The 14024-nt window shown below is 55.8% G+C and overlaps 1 protein-coding gene across 4 annotated transcripts in view; it reads right to left on the reverse strand.

Moving 5' to 3' along the window:
• LOC121444102 (BAH and coiled-coil domain-containing protein 1) overlaps nucleotides 1-12761 on the reverse strand; it is a 55515-nt gene extending 42754 nt beyond the window's left edge. For all 4 annotated transcript variants that reach the window (XM_041645873.1, XM_041645875.1, XM_041645874.1 and 1 more), the window contains exon 1: nucleotides 12576-12761. In XM_041645873.1, coding sequence (XP_041501807.1) covers nucleotides 12576-12753 — 178 coding nt within the window. In that variant the 5' untranslated portion in view covers nucleotides 12754-12761. The remainder of the gene's footprint in view (nucleotides 1-12575) is intronic.
• Between the last annotated feature and the right edge of the window lie 1263 nt (nucleotides 12762-14024).

The following is a 14024-nucleotide window of genomic DNA, read 5'->3' on the forward strand; positions in this document are numbered from 1 at the left end:
CACAGGGACGACATGGACTGCATAGAGTTGATATTTCAGGGACAGGACAGCCTGAGAGGCTAAGGATGTGGGGGAAGGTGGAGGATACAGCTGCTAGAGACAGCTTCCTATCCTTCCATGTGACCCCACTCCCGTGGCTCCATCCATGCTCACCGATATCATCGGTTGCCTGGAGTGCGAGCCCTCGGTCCATGTGGTCAGGGCCTAGCAATCTGTGGACACCCACAACCCCAGATGCACCGCACTGCAGGGACAAAGGGCCACTGGGTGTTCCCGGGGCCAGTGCCCTGTATTTCCCAGTACCTCTCTCCCCCCACCGTCTCACGCACCCACCGTCTCCCACACCCAGAGGCTACCCCATTAGTCATCCACCCAGGCCTGGCCCTGAGCAGCAGGCATCCATGTTGAGGCTCTCTCAGCCTGGGCCTCTTTGCTGCACAGGGTGCTCAGAATTGGACAGACTGACTTCTTGCTTGAGCTCAAGCTCCCACAGAAATGAATTGCAGGATCCCTTGCCTGGCCAACACTAATGGTCTGAGAATTGGGAAGTACCACATCTGCTAGAGGGGAAGAAGGGCCAGTCATGTCCCTCAGGCAGCTTCCTACGCTGCCCTGAGGCAAGCTATAAGGTTGAGAGTCTGGGCTAGCTTGTACTTCCTAGAGGACCTGAGGACCTCTGTTGTAACTCCTAGCAAGACTCAGGCGCATGGGGCAGACACCTCTGGGTACCTCACACGTAGGCAGGGCAGACACTGGCCTGCATCAAAGGGCTTAAGTAGGCAGGACAGCAGACATATACATGGTGGCCATTGCCTCTGGCCCTGGGTCAGCTGCCACACTGGGCTGGAAGAATTCCAGCTGGCCATAGGAACCAGCTGTCCTGATATCTGGGAAGGAAGGCACCCAGGGCATGGATCCCAGCATGTCTTGGCATAGCTGTAGTAACCTGGCACCCAAGGGACACTATTCTCTGCAAGGATGCTGCGGGGCCATGGGCATCCTTGGTCCCTGCTGCCAGTGACAGAAGACTGTCGTTTCCCAGACAACCATCTCAGGTATGACGGACTCCAGCCACTCTGAGACTCACCCTGTGCTCTCTTCCAGAGGGAACTAATGGTGGCCCTCCCAAACTCAAATTCTCAAGGCTGAAGATCCCCAGGGACCACTTCCCAGCGAAAGCTCCTCCCTGGAATTCCTCAGCACAGCAGGGGACCCTCTGCTGCTGGTCCAAGGGGCTGAGTTGGCACCTGTCTCTTGTGACACTTGATCTGGTGCCAGGCATCACACCTGGGCTAACCCGGGGCAGAGATCTCCAGTCTTAGACTAAGAAAGGAAGAGGAAGCTGGGCGGTGGTGGTGCGAGCCTTTAATCCTAGCATTAGGGAAGCAGAGGCAGGCAGATCTCTGTGAGTTTGAGGCCAGTCTGGTTTATAGAACGAGTTCCAGGACAGGCTCCAAAACTACGCAGAGAAACCCTGTCTTGAAACAAAACAAACAAACAAAAAAAGAGAAAAGAAAAGGTCTGGGAAAGACACACAACACACCTAGCTGCCTTACACTCTGGAGAGCAGGAATTCTGGACAGGGAAAACAGGGCAGTAACTGCCCGACTCAACCCTAGTGCTCTCTCCTAGAGGTAGGTCCTGGCTGCCGGGAAGACCTCCCAGCCTCAGGTACTTCCACACCTGACAGGGTGGGAAAGGGAAGGACGGAGAGCCCAGAAAGCATTGAGTGGCAGGAGAGAGACCGGGCTCTGTAGCAGAAAGCCCTGAAAGCTTCTGGGTCTCGACAGGCTCAGTGTGCGACAGAGGGGTCTGGAAACCCAATCAGAGCGCAATGAGGGCCACTTTTCAGCAAGACTGCATCACTGTGCCAGCTGCTGAGCGGAGGTAGGGACTCCTCAGCCCCCAGGACACTGAGTCTTGTCTGCAAGTCCATACCCCTTTCGGAGGCACAGAAGTATCCAGTAGTGGCTTCCATGTGGAAACACAGAGATCAGGACACCCAAGGCCACACAGTGACGCTAAGGACCGCAGGGCTCAGGCTGTGCCCTGTTTCCACCTTTCCAGCCACAGGAGAAGGGCATTTCCTCACCCGGTTCTCCCTCTCTGCTGGATGTTTCCCCAGCAGTGCCGCTGTGGCAGGCCATGCCCGCTCCCTTCAGCATGGAAAGGAGACGTGGCTTTAGACCTAAGGGCACTCATTGTGAGCAAAAAGCAAACTTCAACCCCAAGGCAGAAATATGGTAACTTCTTAGGATTCTGGTGAGCCAAGTGAGGGAGTTTCTGGGGCTGAAAAAGTCATACCCACTGCACAGAGTGGCTCAGAATGGAGCCAGTTACCCGAGGAGGCCAGCCTAAGGGGGACTCTATGGACCCCATTAGGAGAAGATCCAGCAGAAAGGTTGGTCATTTACCTACACTTCCATCCTTGGATGCCAGGTCCCACCCTTAACTCACTGAAGCAGACTGGGCCACAGGTCACACAAGTCATGGGGTCAGGGGTCACAGCAGGAGGAACTCCCTCCTTGGCGCGTATGTGGCGGGAAAGGAAGGGGATGACCTCACTGAAGTCCCCACCATGCTGGGCAGGTCCTGATCTCAGGGCAGAGGTGGTAAGGCACTAACTGATTTTTACCCTGTCTGCTTAGAGTTTGAAGGCTTGGTTATCGAAGATATTCCCCAACAGCCTTGGAGGACGAGCTTGACCATGATTGACACGTAAATGCACAGTGATGCTCAGATTAGCTTGTTCTAGCACCAGACACAGGATCAGCTGCCTCCTACAGGGAGGTGAGGGCCTGGTTAGTGCCTTCGCTGGAGCCTGGATGGGTAAGCACCAAGGTGGTCCCAGCACACTGACCCCACCTAGGTGCCAGCCGGCAAACAGAAGGCTGGGGGAAACACTGTCCAGGTCAGAGGACACAAACTGTTGCTCTCCAGGCCACAGAAGGAGACCTGTGGGGCTGTGCAGAGACCGTGTGGCTCCAGGGTCATCTCCCCTCACCTTAGCCCAGCTTGCAATCTGAGGAAGCCATAAACAGCCCCAGCGCCCTGACCCACAGCTCCGGCCCTGTCTCACACAAACCCACAGGAACCCCTGGGGAAGGAGCAGGCTTCCCTCAGGGCTCAGGCTGCTGGGTCTGTGGTAGACAGCAATGTTCTGACTGGGAAAGGGGATGGTTTACACATTCCAGGGGGCTCTGTAGAGAGGGTACAGCTCACAGTGGAGTCTACAGCCATGATGGGGGCATCTGAAGGAGAAGCCGGGACAGAGAAGCGGGGCAAGAGATGGTGGAGTCAGCTTTCGGATACCGAGGGGCTGAGCTAGACACAGAAAGGAACAAGAGACTCCAGTGGGGATGAGGTTTGGATCCAGAGACCAGGGAGGGCGGGGTGCAGGGGGCCTGTTACAGCTGTGGGGGTTACCAGGATAGCCTCCAGTGCTCTGGCACGTACCCTCTGGTGTCCCCTCCCGGGATACACACAAATGGTTGGGACCTCAGGTGGAATAGGCCTAGAATGCCATAGAAGCCAGAGGCCATCAGCTCCGAGGGAGCGCGTAGAGACTGTGGGTTCCACCCCATTTGCCCTTTCCTCTCCTTTGCTCTGAGTAAAGCTGCTCCCAGGCTAAAGGATGCCTGCTGGCCCCAGGGACAAGAACTGGTGAGATGCCTGCAGTTCAGTCCACCCCATGCCCCAGATTCCTGACCCACGGAACCCGAAATAATAAACATTGGCTGTCTGAAGCTGCGGACGCTGAGAATAATTTGATGCGTTTGTTAACTATCCTGCAATAACTAATGGATATATAAAGACGCGTTCACGGCAAGGCGGGAGCGCACAGGGAACCTCCAAGAAGGCAGAGGGAGGAGGCACTGCAGGGTGGGCCAGGACAGGGGTCAGACCCTCTCTGCAGAAGACAGATTCTGGCCAGGGAGGGTCCCCCGGTCCCCCCAACCATCCTTGCAGCCCCTGGCTTTCTGCTGAAGGGCGCGGGTCAAAGAATCCCAGGCTAACTCCAAGATATATCAATTACACATATTTTTTATTATAAGGGGCAAACTCACGGAATAGGAGTGAGAAGTTCTGTGTAGTGCGGGGAGCACAGAGAGAGCATGAAAGAATGCTGGGCGGGCCAGCGGTTTTCTCCGGGTACCCAAAAGGTCACACCTCTTAAATTTCCTTGGCTGACAGAGGTTCCCCATCACCTCCCCCTTTTGTCTAAATAAGAGTTTCAAACCCAATACAAAACTATATACACTAGGAACAGATATCAAGTATAAGATTAGGATTGCAACCTGCATAAACAGCATTAAGCAAGTAACACATGCTAAATGATTTAATAAGCATTCTATCCTAAGGAGTCTAAATCTTGCATTGGCAATGGCTTGACTAAGACTTCCCACTCTGTATCTGAAGCCGCATTCCCTGACCATCTTCTATTGAAGGGCCCCCTGGACTTGGCCTTGCTGGGTTTTTACTATTTACCACAAATCTGCAATGTGTTATAAAGGTCAAACCATACTGTGTACATTTTTTTTCTGTTTACTTTATGTTCAGAAGTGATAAAGGCTTTTTCAGGGTTAGCCTAAGATATATTGTAATTTAATTTAGCCTTAATTTTAGGGTTACTTTAAAGAAATTAAAAGTTTATTTTTTGGATACCTGAAGGATTGTAAAAAGTCTCAAAATGGGGACTGATTTCCAGGCAAGTTTCCCACAAGGGACCTGATGGTCTAGGGTGATACAGTGCATAGTAGCACTGGTTGGTCAGAGCAGCTAGTCCCTGCACAGAACTGGCAGGGCCGAGGGGGCAGTGGCACAGGACAAGAAGGACGAGTCCTCTAGGGGCCGGCTCACCATAGGGACAGAGCAGTCTGCATGGAGAGGGATGGGGCAAGGAGCTGAGTGAGATCGGACTGAGTGTGAGTCCTTCCTGTACCAGATACAGCCAAGCAGAAAGACAATGAGGGCTAACAGGGAAGAGGAGAGAAACCGGGGCCTGGAGTGGCACGGAGTAGGAAAGACCTTGTTGATAAGGACTTTGCTGAGACTGTTTGGATAGAGGCATCACTCGAGAGAGAGGGACAGCAGAGCTAAGCCCTAAGGGCTTCAAACATGGGGTAGGTAGATGGCTACCCTGGGGAACTGGCCAGGGATCTGACATGGGAACACCTCTCTGAGAGGAGTGAAGAGGGCAAGGCCAGGTCCAGGGAGAACCCAGAGAGGGTTCCACGGCACAGGGTACACGGGCCCCACAGCACTCGCTAGCTTAGACGAGGTCTTGGGTGGTGCCACAGAGGGTCATGGTGCCCGGAGCTCCGCTCCCTCAGTAAGTGGCAGGGATCAAAGGGTGGAGCAGGAGATACAGGACATCCTGGAGGAAGAGGACCAGCACAAAAGTGAGCATGGATCCAGGCTGAGAGACCTGCCCCCAAGTGTGAGAACGGTGAGTAGGTGTAAACCGGCACACGTACACACGGTGAGTCACGTGTGCTTCACAGGCATGAACTGACACATGTACACATGGTGGGTCACGTGTGCTTCACCCACTGGCTGCTGGCTGGGCCAAGGGCGGTGGCAGCTAGAAAGCTATGCCCAGGTGTGTAGTTCGGGCTTTTGCTTCAGGGAGAGAGCACACCTGCCAGGTCTCAAGGGGCACCTACCCTAAAGAGTAGCTCCTTCACCACGGTGCCCTTCCCCCAGTTTAGACTCTTTAGGTTTCCTACCCTGGTATCTGCATGTGTTCACCTCAGCCCACCCCTTTCCCCGCACAGGGCGGTCCTCCTCACCCTGCCCTGCTCTGCTTCCAGAGGGACCCAGCCTGGCTCTAGGAATGGGTGTCTGTGGCTCCTCCTCTGGAACTCCTTGCGGAAGACAGGGAAAGCGCCCCCCCATTCTACCACAGGACCAACAGGTGTGGGGAAAAGCCCAACAGAGCCCCGTTCTTACATGACAACCTAGCCAGCTGGTTCATTTCTCACTCAGTAGAGTTGATTCTTCTCCTTGGGCAGGGCACCCTAGAAAGCAAAGCCCCCCTGAAGCTACCCTTTGCCTTGCAGACCCCCACCTGCTGTTCAGACACCTTGATGGGAGGCAAACCCATCCTCCTCTCCAGCCCCCCAGTCCCTGCCCCAGGGTAGGAGTGGGCTGCTCTGCTTGCTTCTCCTTTCCAGTTCCAGGCACACAGCGGTCGGCCTACCGATAACCCAGAAGGAGCAGTGCCTCAAGCCAGCCGAAAAGCCTTCCCGACCAGACACTGGACTCTTTGTTGGCGTTGGGGGGGGGGGAGACGGGGACAGGAGCTGACCCACCTGTTCGCTCCCCCAGGTCAGAATCAAAGAGATGCTTCCTGGCCTACGGAATCTGGAACCTAACCATGAAGACAGCTGCAGCCGCCACCTACAAACACCAGCTTGATGACCCCTCCACCAGCCTGAGGTCTGCTGTGAGCCCGGAGCTGATCTCGTAACCAGGGCCCAGGCGCCCCCTCATTCGGCACCCACCCACCCCTCCCCTGAGCCCACACCCCAAGCCTGTGGTGGCAGCTGCTCACTGGGCCACAGGAGGCAGTGATATTATATATTACGACAAACAGGGGCAGCCCACTGACAAATAGGCCTGCGTGATCTAAACGGTATATTATCCCATAAAAACGTCAGCGGGCAGGGCGTCGGAGCCAAGGAGGAGCGTCGTCCCGTGCTGGAGGCCCTTCGAGGCCTTGCTCCTGCCCAGCACAGCAGGGCTGCGAGGTGATTTTCTAGGCGCTGCACAGTACTTGGGACTCTGTTTCTTGCTTGTTACACCATGTCTGTTGGGGAGGGGAATGAGGTCCCAGAGGTTAATGGGGACCAGGAACCCCAGGGGAGACTTTCCCTGGCAGGCAAAGGGGTTGGACATGGGACAGAGCGAGTCCCCTAATTTGCCAAAGAGGCAGAGCACGTGCTTTGACTTCTGAAGCTGATTCACGGCTCGCTCATCTGCAGACTAAGGAGATACACACACCCAACCTGGTCCTGGCAGCCTCCTGCCTCCTGGGCAGGCCACCTCCCCTGCAGGAGCAGGGACTTGAGAACCTCTGGACAGAGCTCCAGGGGCCTACCTGCCAAAGCGCCCGAGGCAGCTGTGTCCTGGGTTTCTTTTGGGAAAGCTCCAGAATCATTCTGGTCTATAATGCAGAAAGGCATTTCCTCAAGGAGGGCCTAGGCAGAGACCTCCCAGCCATGCCAGGACCTGGTCAGGGCCACCAGGCCTGTCCGATGTAACTCTGAAGGAGGACGCAGGCTGAGCTGGGGCAGGGGTGAGGAGGTAGGGAAGAACACTCCTGAGACTTTGACCTCTACAATCAAGGCGGCTGCACGGGATCCAGAGGATAGGTCAGCATACCCCACTGTGGGACTTATATTCAGAGCACAGCAGCATTCCAGGGGCCCCAGAGAAAGAAGGGCAAGGAGGAACCGGGGTGACCACCATTGCTCCCTTCTGCTGCCCTGCCGGAAAGTTGTGATTCCCAGTGGTGCTGCTTAAACTTTGTAGGCTGTGCTTGGGAATTCCCAGTACAGGAACCCTGAGGGTCTCAAGCTCTGAGTAGGAAGCGAAACCAAATCATTCTGGGAAATGTAGTCCTTGGGGGAGCTAGGAGGGTCAGCAGGATGGGGAGTTAGGGAAGAAAAGAGAGCCAAGCTGCCACCCTGACCCTAACTTCAGAGTGGAAGTTTAAAATGCCAGCGAAACAGATTCCCTAAAAATCCGCGCCTAACTCCACATGTTTTTTCTTGAACAAGAAACCCTGGTCCTTTTATTTTGGCAGGAGAGACCTCCTCAGAGAGGAGGATCCCAACTGAATCTCACAAGTAGGAAGAAGCCTTCATTTCCCACACCCCTTTCCTCCTCTGGCTAGGGCTCCAGACCCGGGGCGGGGGTTGGGGGGCTTGAGGGGTTGGGGTGCGACCTGCTGCCTCCCCTCCCAGAGCCCGTGAGCATCCTGAAGCTCCCACGTTATTTATGTTCACAGCCTGCCCTGATGACATATGTAAGTTGACAGCGAACATCCTATCAACTTGCTGGAGTGTATCTTGATTGTTAAAACACACTCTTAAAGGTGTACAATCATTTATCAAATTAAAATAGCCAAGCTTTGCTTGTTCCTTCTCTGCCTTTCTGGAAAAAACAACCGCAAGCAGCCTCCCGCCTCCTCGGGCCTTGTGGGCCTCGCGTATTAGCACTGGGTTCTGCTCTCCAGAGCCCCCGTGCCTGGGACCCTGGCCTCGGCACACCCTCCCCCTGCCCCAGGCCAGGGCAAGCCCACTAATCGCCAAGAAGTGACAAACGCCAGAAGCCCCACCAATTAAATTTAAACTCACGCGAAGCTCAGTGGCTAGTAAATTATTATTTTTATTAGCTTGAACCAAGTTCCCGTAAGAGAGAAAGTCAACTTGCTCCCATGAATGGCTCTTGTATAATTTATTTAACTCTGTGCTCTTTGCCAAAGCCTGGAATATTTTTAGCTCGTTCTGTTGTTGGATTTGGCTTTTTTATGTGTGTTTCTGAGGGGTATTTTTAGCTTCATCCATGTTATTCTAACAACCTCCTATGCGTTTTTGTCCTGTCTGTGCAGGCTGTTGAACCCTGTCTCACAGGGAGACGAGGGAGATTTCTAAGAATAACTGGGGAGTGTTTGGGGGTGCGGTGTTTTCCGGGGGAGATATGCTCTCTGTGCCACTCCTGCCTCGGCCACCAATTCGCCTTACTGCTCACGTGACCTGGATACTCCAAAGGAGCACTCAGCGTCCCCCTACAGGAATAATCAGACTCGGTGGCCGCACGGGCCCCACTGAGGAAAAACCCACTTTCCAAAAACAGCTTCGGTGGAGCGGGCGCGGCTGCCACAGCCACCCCAGTCTATGCAGCCGCCAGATTCCCGGATCCCTGTGGCTCTGTTGGGCACGGCGGCAGCTTTGATGTCTAGCTCTGTCACTACGGAGCGGGATGGGTAGAAGCTCGGAAAGTAACTCTTTCACACCTACTTAATGTTGGTAACTGCTGCAGAGACACTCTCGCACGGTGCAGCTAATGAGGTATTTACGAAAATGTATTTTTTTCTTACACACACACACACACAAAAAACCCCCACGTGATGGGAGGGACACTCTCGATGGGGTCTTTTCTCACCAGAATATGTATATATTTTTTTAATTTATAGGGCTAGGTGGAGTTTGGGTGATTATTTCATGATTTTACATTAGAGACGACTGGTCATCCAAAGCGCCTTTAACAGGAAGTAGGTTGGCATCTTACTCCAGAAACGGCCTGCCCCGATCCCCCCCACCCCCAAGCCGCAGCCAAGACACATGGCTGCACAGGCCAAGTTAAATCACGTCCCAAAGCCAAAAGGGGTGGAGAAGAGTCCAAAAGGAGATTCACACCAAGAAGTGATCCAGCCCCTTGGTGGAGCCCCAACCTTAGGGGGGGACTCTAGGAGCACAGGACAGGAGCTGACCCAGCCGGAAGGGGGGGAGGGGCGGGCGAGCACACAGCTCCCAAGTTTCTCCCTGGGGCAGCTACCTCCTGATTAAACCGGTTCCTGGGGAGAGGAGACATCCCCCCCCCCCAAAAGAAACTCCAGGCAGTAAGACAGAGGAGAAAACCTAGGTTCGAGTTGATTTTCCTTTTCTGTGTGTTCCCCCATCCCGAGATTTCACAGTTTTGCCTCCGGACCATCTGTATTAAAATCTAACACTGAAAATAATGGTTCCAAACATTTTAATTGTGCCTCTCTGTGACAAGGTTAAGGGAACAGCACTTTACCATAAACCCTACCGCTCGGACAGAAAGCTACCCGCACTTTCATTTTTGGGAAACAATAGGAGAGGGCTGGGAGCCCAGCACCCCCCCCTTTAGGGTCCCACAAGCGGACACCGTGGAAGTGGTAATGAAGCAGGGCAGCAGTGGAGGGACCCTCAGCCCAGTCTGAGCAGTGGTCTGACCAGGCAGGTGGGGCGAGCACACCACACAAGGACGCTTTCCTGGGGAGCCGGGGGCTGCAGCCTGGATGTCTGCATCCTACGCAGACACGGGGAAGAATCTTCCCCAGCAATTTTGCTTTCAGCTCGGCAGCTGGGGCAGGGAGGGGCAGGCTGGACTACTGCAGCCTTGGCCCCTGGGCCAAGGCCATCCATCCACAGAGAGGGGAGACTACAAGAAGGTGGCTATTTGGGAATCTGCACACAGGACCCACACACAAGATCCAAAGACAAATTCTTTAACTTCTTCACCCCATCTTTTTCTCTCTAACTGAGGACCCACAAACTAAAGTACAGGGATCTCAAGAATAACTCCCGTCATAAAAATACACGCAGCGAGACTCTAAAAACGAATACGAAATCCTGGCTCTTAGCAATTGCAAAAGGCTTCCAGCCCCACACAACCAAGTCCAGGATCTCCAAACACAATAGGTTCCTCTGGTCCCCAAGGGGATGGAAACTGGGCCTTCAGAAGCAGAAGACACGGGGCCCTCCAGCATGAAAAGAGGAAGCCCTCTAGGGCCCCCAGTGTATGAGGAAGCAGGAAGGGTGTGGGGTCACAGACTAGGACCTGGTGCAGTTTCTCACAGCTCAGTGGCCTGCAGTCCAAGAACCACGTGGTCCAAGTTAGCATGAGCAAGACAAAGGTCCAGGCCACCTCGCCACATTCCCACCTGACTGGGTACTACCTAGATCTGGAAACAGGGGCAAGAAGAAGGAAATGGCCGCTGACCAAGAGCTGGCTGGGCAAGCAGGGTCAGGAGGCAGCAGTGACCTGAACTGATGGGGGAACTGGGCTTGGCCTGGCTGCCCCAGGGGGGTACAGTCCCAGCCAGCCTGGGCACTACTGGGGAAACCTGCTCTCTGCAACACTATGACCTACCAACCTGGAGGGCAATGCACACTGAGGGAAGAAGGCAGAGGCATCCCCTCTCTTCTCCAGTCCTGCTGACTGGCCTGCCCAGTCAGGAGCTGAGGCTGGAAGGGAAGCTGGGCACTTGTCCCCGCTGCAGCTACCACCACGTCAAAGCCCTCCCTCCGCTCCCCAGTGGCCATGAGAAGAGTGGGCAGCGTCTCAGGGCAGCGGCAGGAACAGACAATGAACACAGGGCTATCGGCGAAAGCCATTTTAAAATCACCAATTGCTCAGTCAAATACTCTCCTTTCTCTTCCCAGTTATAAATCTAGAAGAGTAAAAAAATTCCGAGAGAGAGGAGAAGGAAAGCGGTCTACAGAGAGGGAGCACAGCCTCCCTGAGCTCCCGCAGTAAAGGAGAGCAGGCAGTGCGCGGCTAACACCGCAGGAGGCTGGCCACTCTAGCCCAGGGCTGCTCACTCAGAACAACCGCGTGCTGTAAAAGCAGGAGGCCCTCTAGTAATTAAGCAATTTCAAGTTTGTTTCAGTTTTTTTTTTTGAGGAAATGCATTTTTTCTTTTTGACTGCCTTTCCTTCCAACATTTCCCCATCTAGCCCCGTTCTTGCCATCCGTTTTAATCCACAAACTAATTGTAATCCCATTAAAGCAGATATAATTTTATTAGTATTCATGGTTCATCAAGCTAATAATAATAACTGCTGCTGCCAAACTGAAAAATAAAAGCAGCAAATAATATTTCTGATGTTTAGAATAAACTGTAAACAAAAGCAAGCCGATCTGCCAGGGTGACCAAGCAAGTCCACGAGCAGTTTTCTCGGGCTTCCCCAACTCCACCCACGCTGGTCAGTGACTACCCTGCCAGCTACGGCTTCGCTCCAAGAGACTGGGTCAGCGCTACCAAGAACAGACCCTGGGGAGGGGAACACAAGGGGACTGCAACGCGGGCGCGTGCCGGGGCTGCTCGGGACAACTCAGGGTCTTTCCTCTTGAAGCCAAAGCGCGCAGACTCGCCTGCACCGAAATCCCGAGCGAGGCGCCTCTCTGAGTTCCGCGGTGCGGATGCGCGGTCCGCACTCAGGCCACGCTTAGTCCGGCGTTAGCAGGATACCAGAGGCACTTGTTAAAGCGCATGCATCCCCTGCAAACCCATTCTCGCCCTGACACTTCAAGGCTTTATATAGAAACAGGATTTTCTCGTCTTACACTAGCAGTTCCCATTAGCGCTCCCGGGGCTCACACCACTCTAATCCGCGGGCCGGGCGCGCCCTGGCCCCCTCCCCCAGCCACACAGTCGTTCTGTCCCCCGCAGAAAGCGCCACGGTGTCTCAGACGCAGAACGTCTTAACGAGGTGAATGCAGAATGTAGAAAAGAGGCTTCCGCAAGAATTTTTCTGCAGGAAGGGGTGGGGGAGGGTGGCTAGGAGTAGAAGGCTTGTGCTTGTTGCCTACTCTCGGGCTGCCCTGCGAGACCCAGAGTAGTCGGGGAAAGGCTGCTGGAAACGGGGCAAGCCCGTGGGCTGGCAGGATGCACGGCCCGCCAGGCACTGCGAAGAGAAATGAAACCAAAGCTCCGAGAACTGCTCCGAGGAGCGGGGGGGCCGGCGCTCCATGCACTGGCCACCGTTGCCAGCTGCGGCGGGGCCTGCCTACCGCACCCGCCCCGGCTGGGCACTGACCTGTGTGCGAAGCCATCGGCAGCGGCGACGGGAAGTACTTTCCGGGCTGGAAATGCGCGGCCGGCTGCGCTGCGGGGCCGGCGGGGGCGAGGCGCGCGGCGGCGGCGGCGCTGCGGTGGCCCAGGCTCCCGCGCTCCGACAGCAGATGCGGCGGCGGCGCGAAGTCTCGGCCATCCATGCCGGGCCCCGGCCCCGGCCCGCCGCCGCCTCCAGCAAGCAGCGCGGCCGGGGCCTGGGGGCGGCTCGGAGTGCAGACGGAGCGCGGGTGGCGCGCAGGAGGCGGCGTCTGGGGTCACCGGCGGCACTGGCAGCGGAGCCGGTCAGCACACCGGCGGACTCGGCTTCTCGGCGGGCGGCCGCGCTCCGAGCCGGCGGCCGCCGTGCAGATCCATGGTCTGCGGAGGCAAGCAGAAGAGATCGGTGACTCGGGGGTTCCTCTCTCCCGGGGGTCCCTGCCCCTCCCGCCACCAGCCCCCTCCTTGCGCGCCAACCGGAGAGGCATCCTGACCGGACAGCGGGGCCGGGAGTGCTCGGAGGACTCCCTACTGCACACACTAACGTGCCGGGTCACTGGAGCCGCCCTGCACGCGAGTCCGCGAGCACACACGCACCGTCCGAGCCACGCTTGGCCTGCCAGAGCCAGAGGCAACCCGACCGCGCTGCGCGCAGCTTCCCTTTCTGGTCCCTGAGAGTCCCTGCGGCGAAGGCGCCGTTGCGAAGAGGCTGCTGGCTCCGCTGGGTGATAAAAACCCAAATCTGCGAAGCCATCACGCACACTCGCACGCGCGCGCACACACACACATTCACACACACCCTCTCCCCTCCCCCGCTGCCCAAAGGTGTCTCGGAGGAAAAAGCCCGGGGTCCACGCTCCCCCCCCCCAACCCCGGTCTTTCTGAGGTCCAGCTTTTACTGCATTCCGCTTAACCGAATAACCATGCTAATTAAGCGAGTAATTTTATTGATTGTAACTCAAGAGTTTTTTTTTAAATAACCTTCCTTTTCTCCTCTCTCCCATCCCCCCCATGCGTCTTTCAGTCCATTCTTTTGAATGTCGTCCCCCCACTCAGCCCCAGAGGGACCGGCCCCCACCCTTCAGCATTGTGCCACGACCCCAGACTGGCGTCCCGGAACCCCGGGCGCCCCTCGACCGCCACTGGCATCACCTGGGCCGCTACGCCGCAGTGCCTGGCCTGCTGTCCCCAAGCCCGGAGCTTCCTGATGAGGCTGGAACAATCACCCCGCCCCCCAATCAAATTCGCCCAGGATCTTCCTCTGCGGATTGGGGCTTTTGGGGGAGGGGGCTCAGAGAGTCAGAAATTGTTTTCTCTCGGCCTCCCAAATCGGCCACGACGTTTCTCCATTCAGCGCCTGCCCTGGATCACCTAACCAAGGCTGGTCTCCGCGTGGCACCCTGGTCGACCCTACGGAGAAGGAGCAGAGACCAAG

This window comes from Microtus oregoni, unplaced genomic scaffold (genome assembly GCF_018167655.1).
Source record: "Microtus oregoni isolate MIOR12 unplaced genomic scaffold, Mior012 000117F_ref0000505, whole genome shotgun sequence".
Lineage (NCBI taxonomy): Eukaryota > Metazoa > Chordata > Mammalia > Rodentia > Cricetidae > Microtus > Microtus oregoni.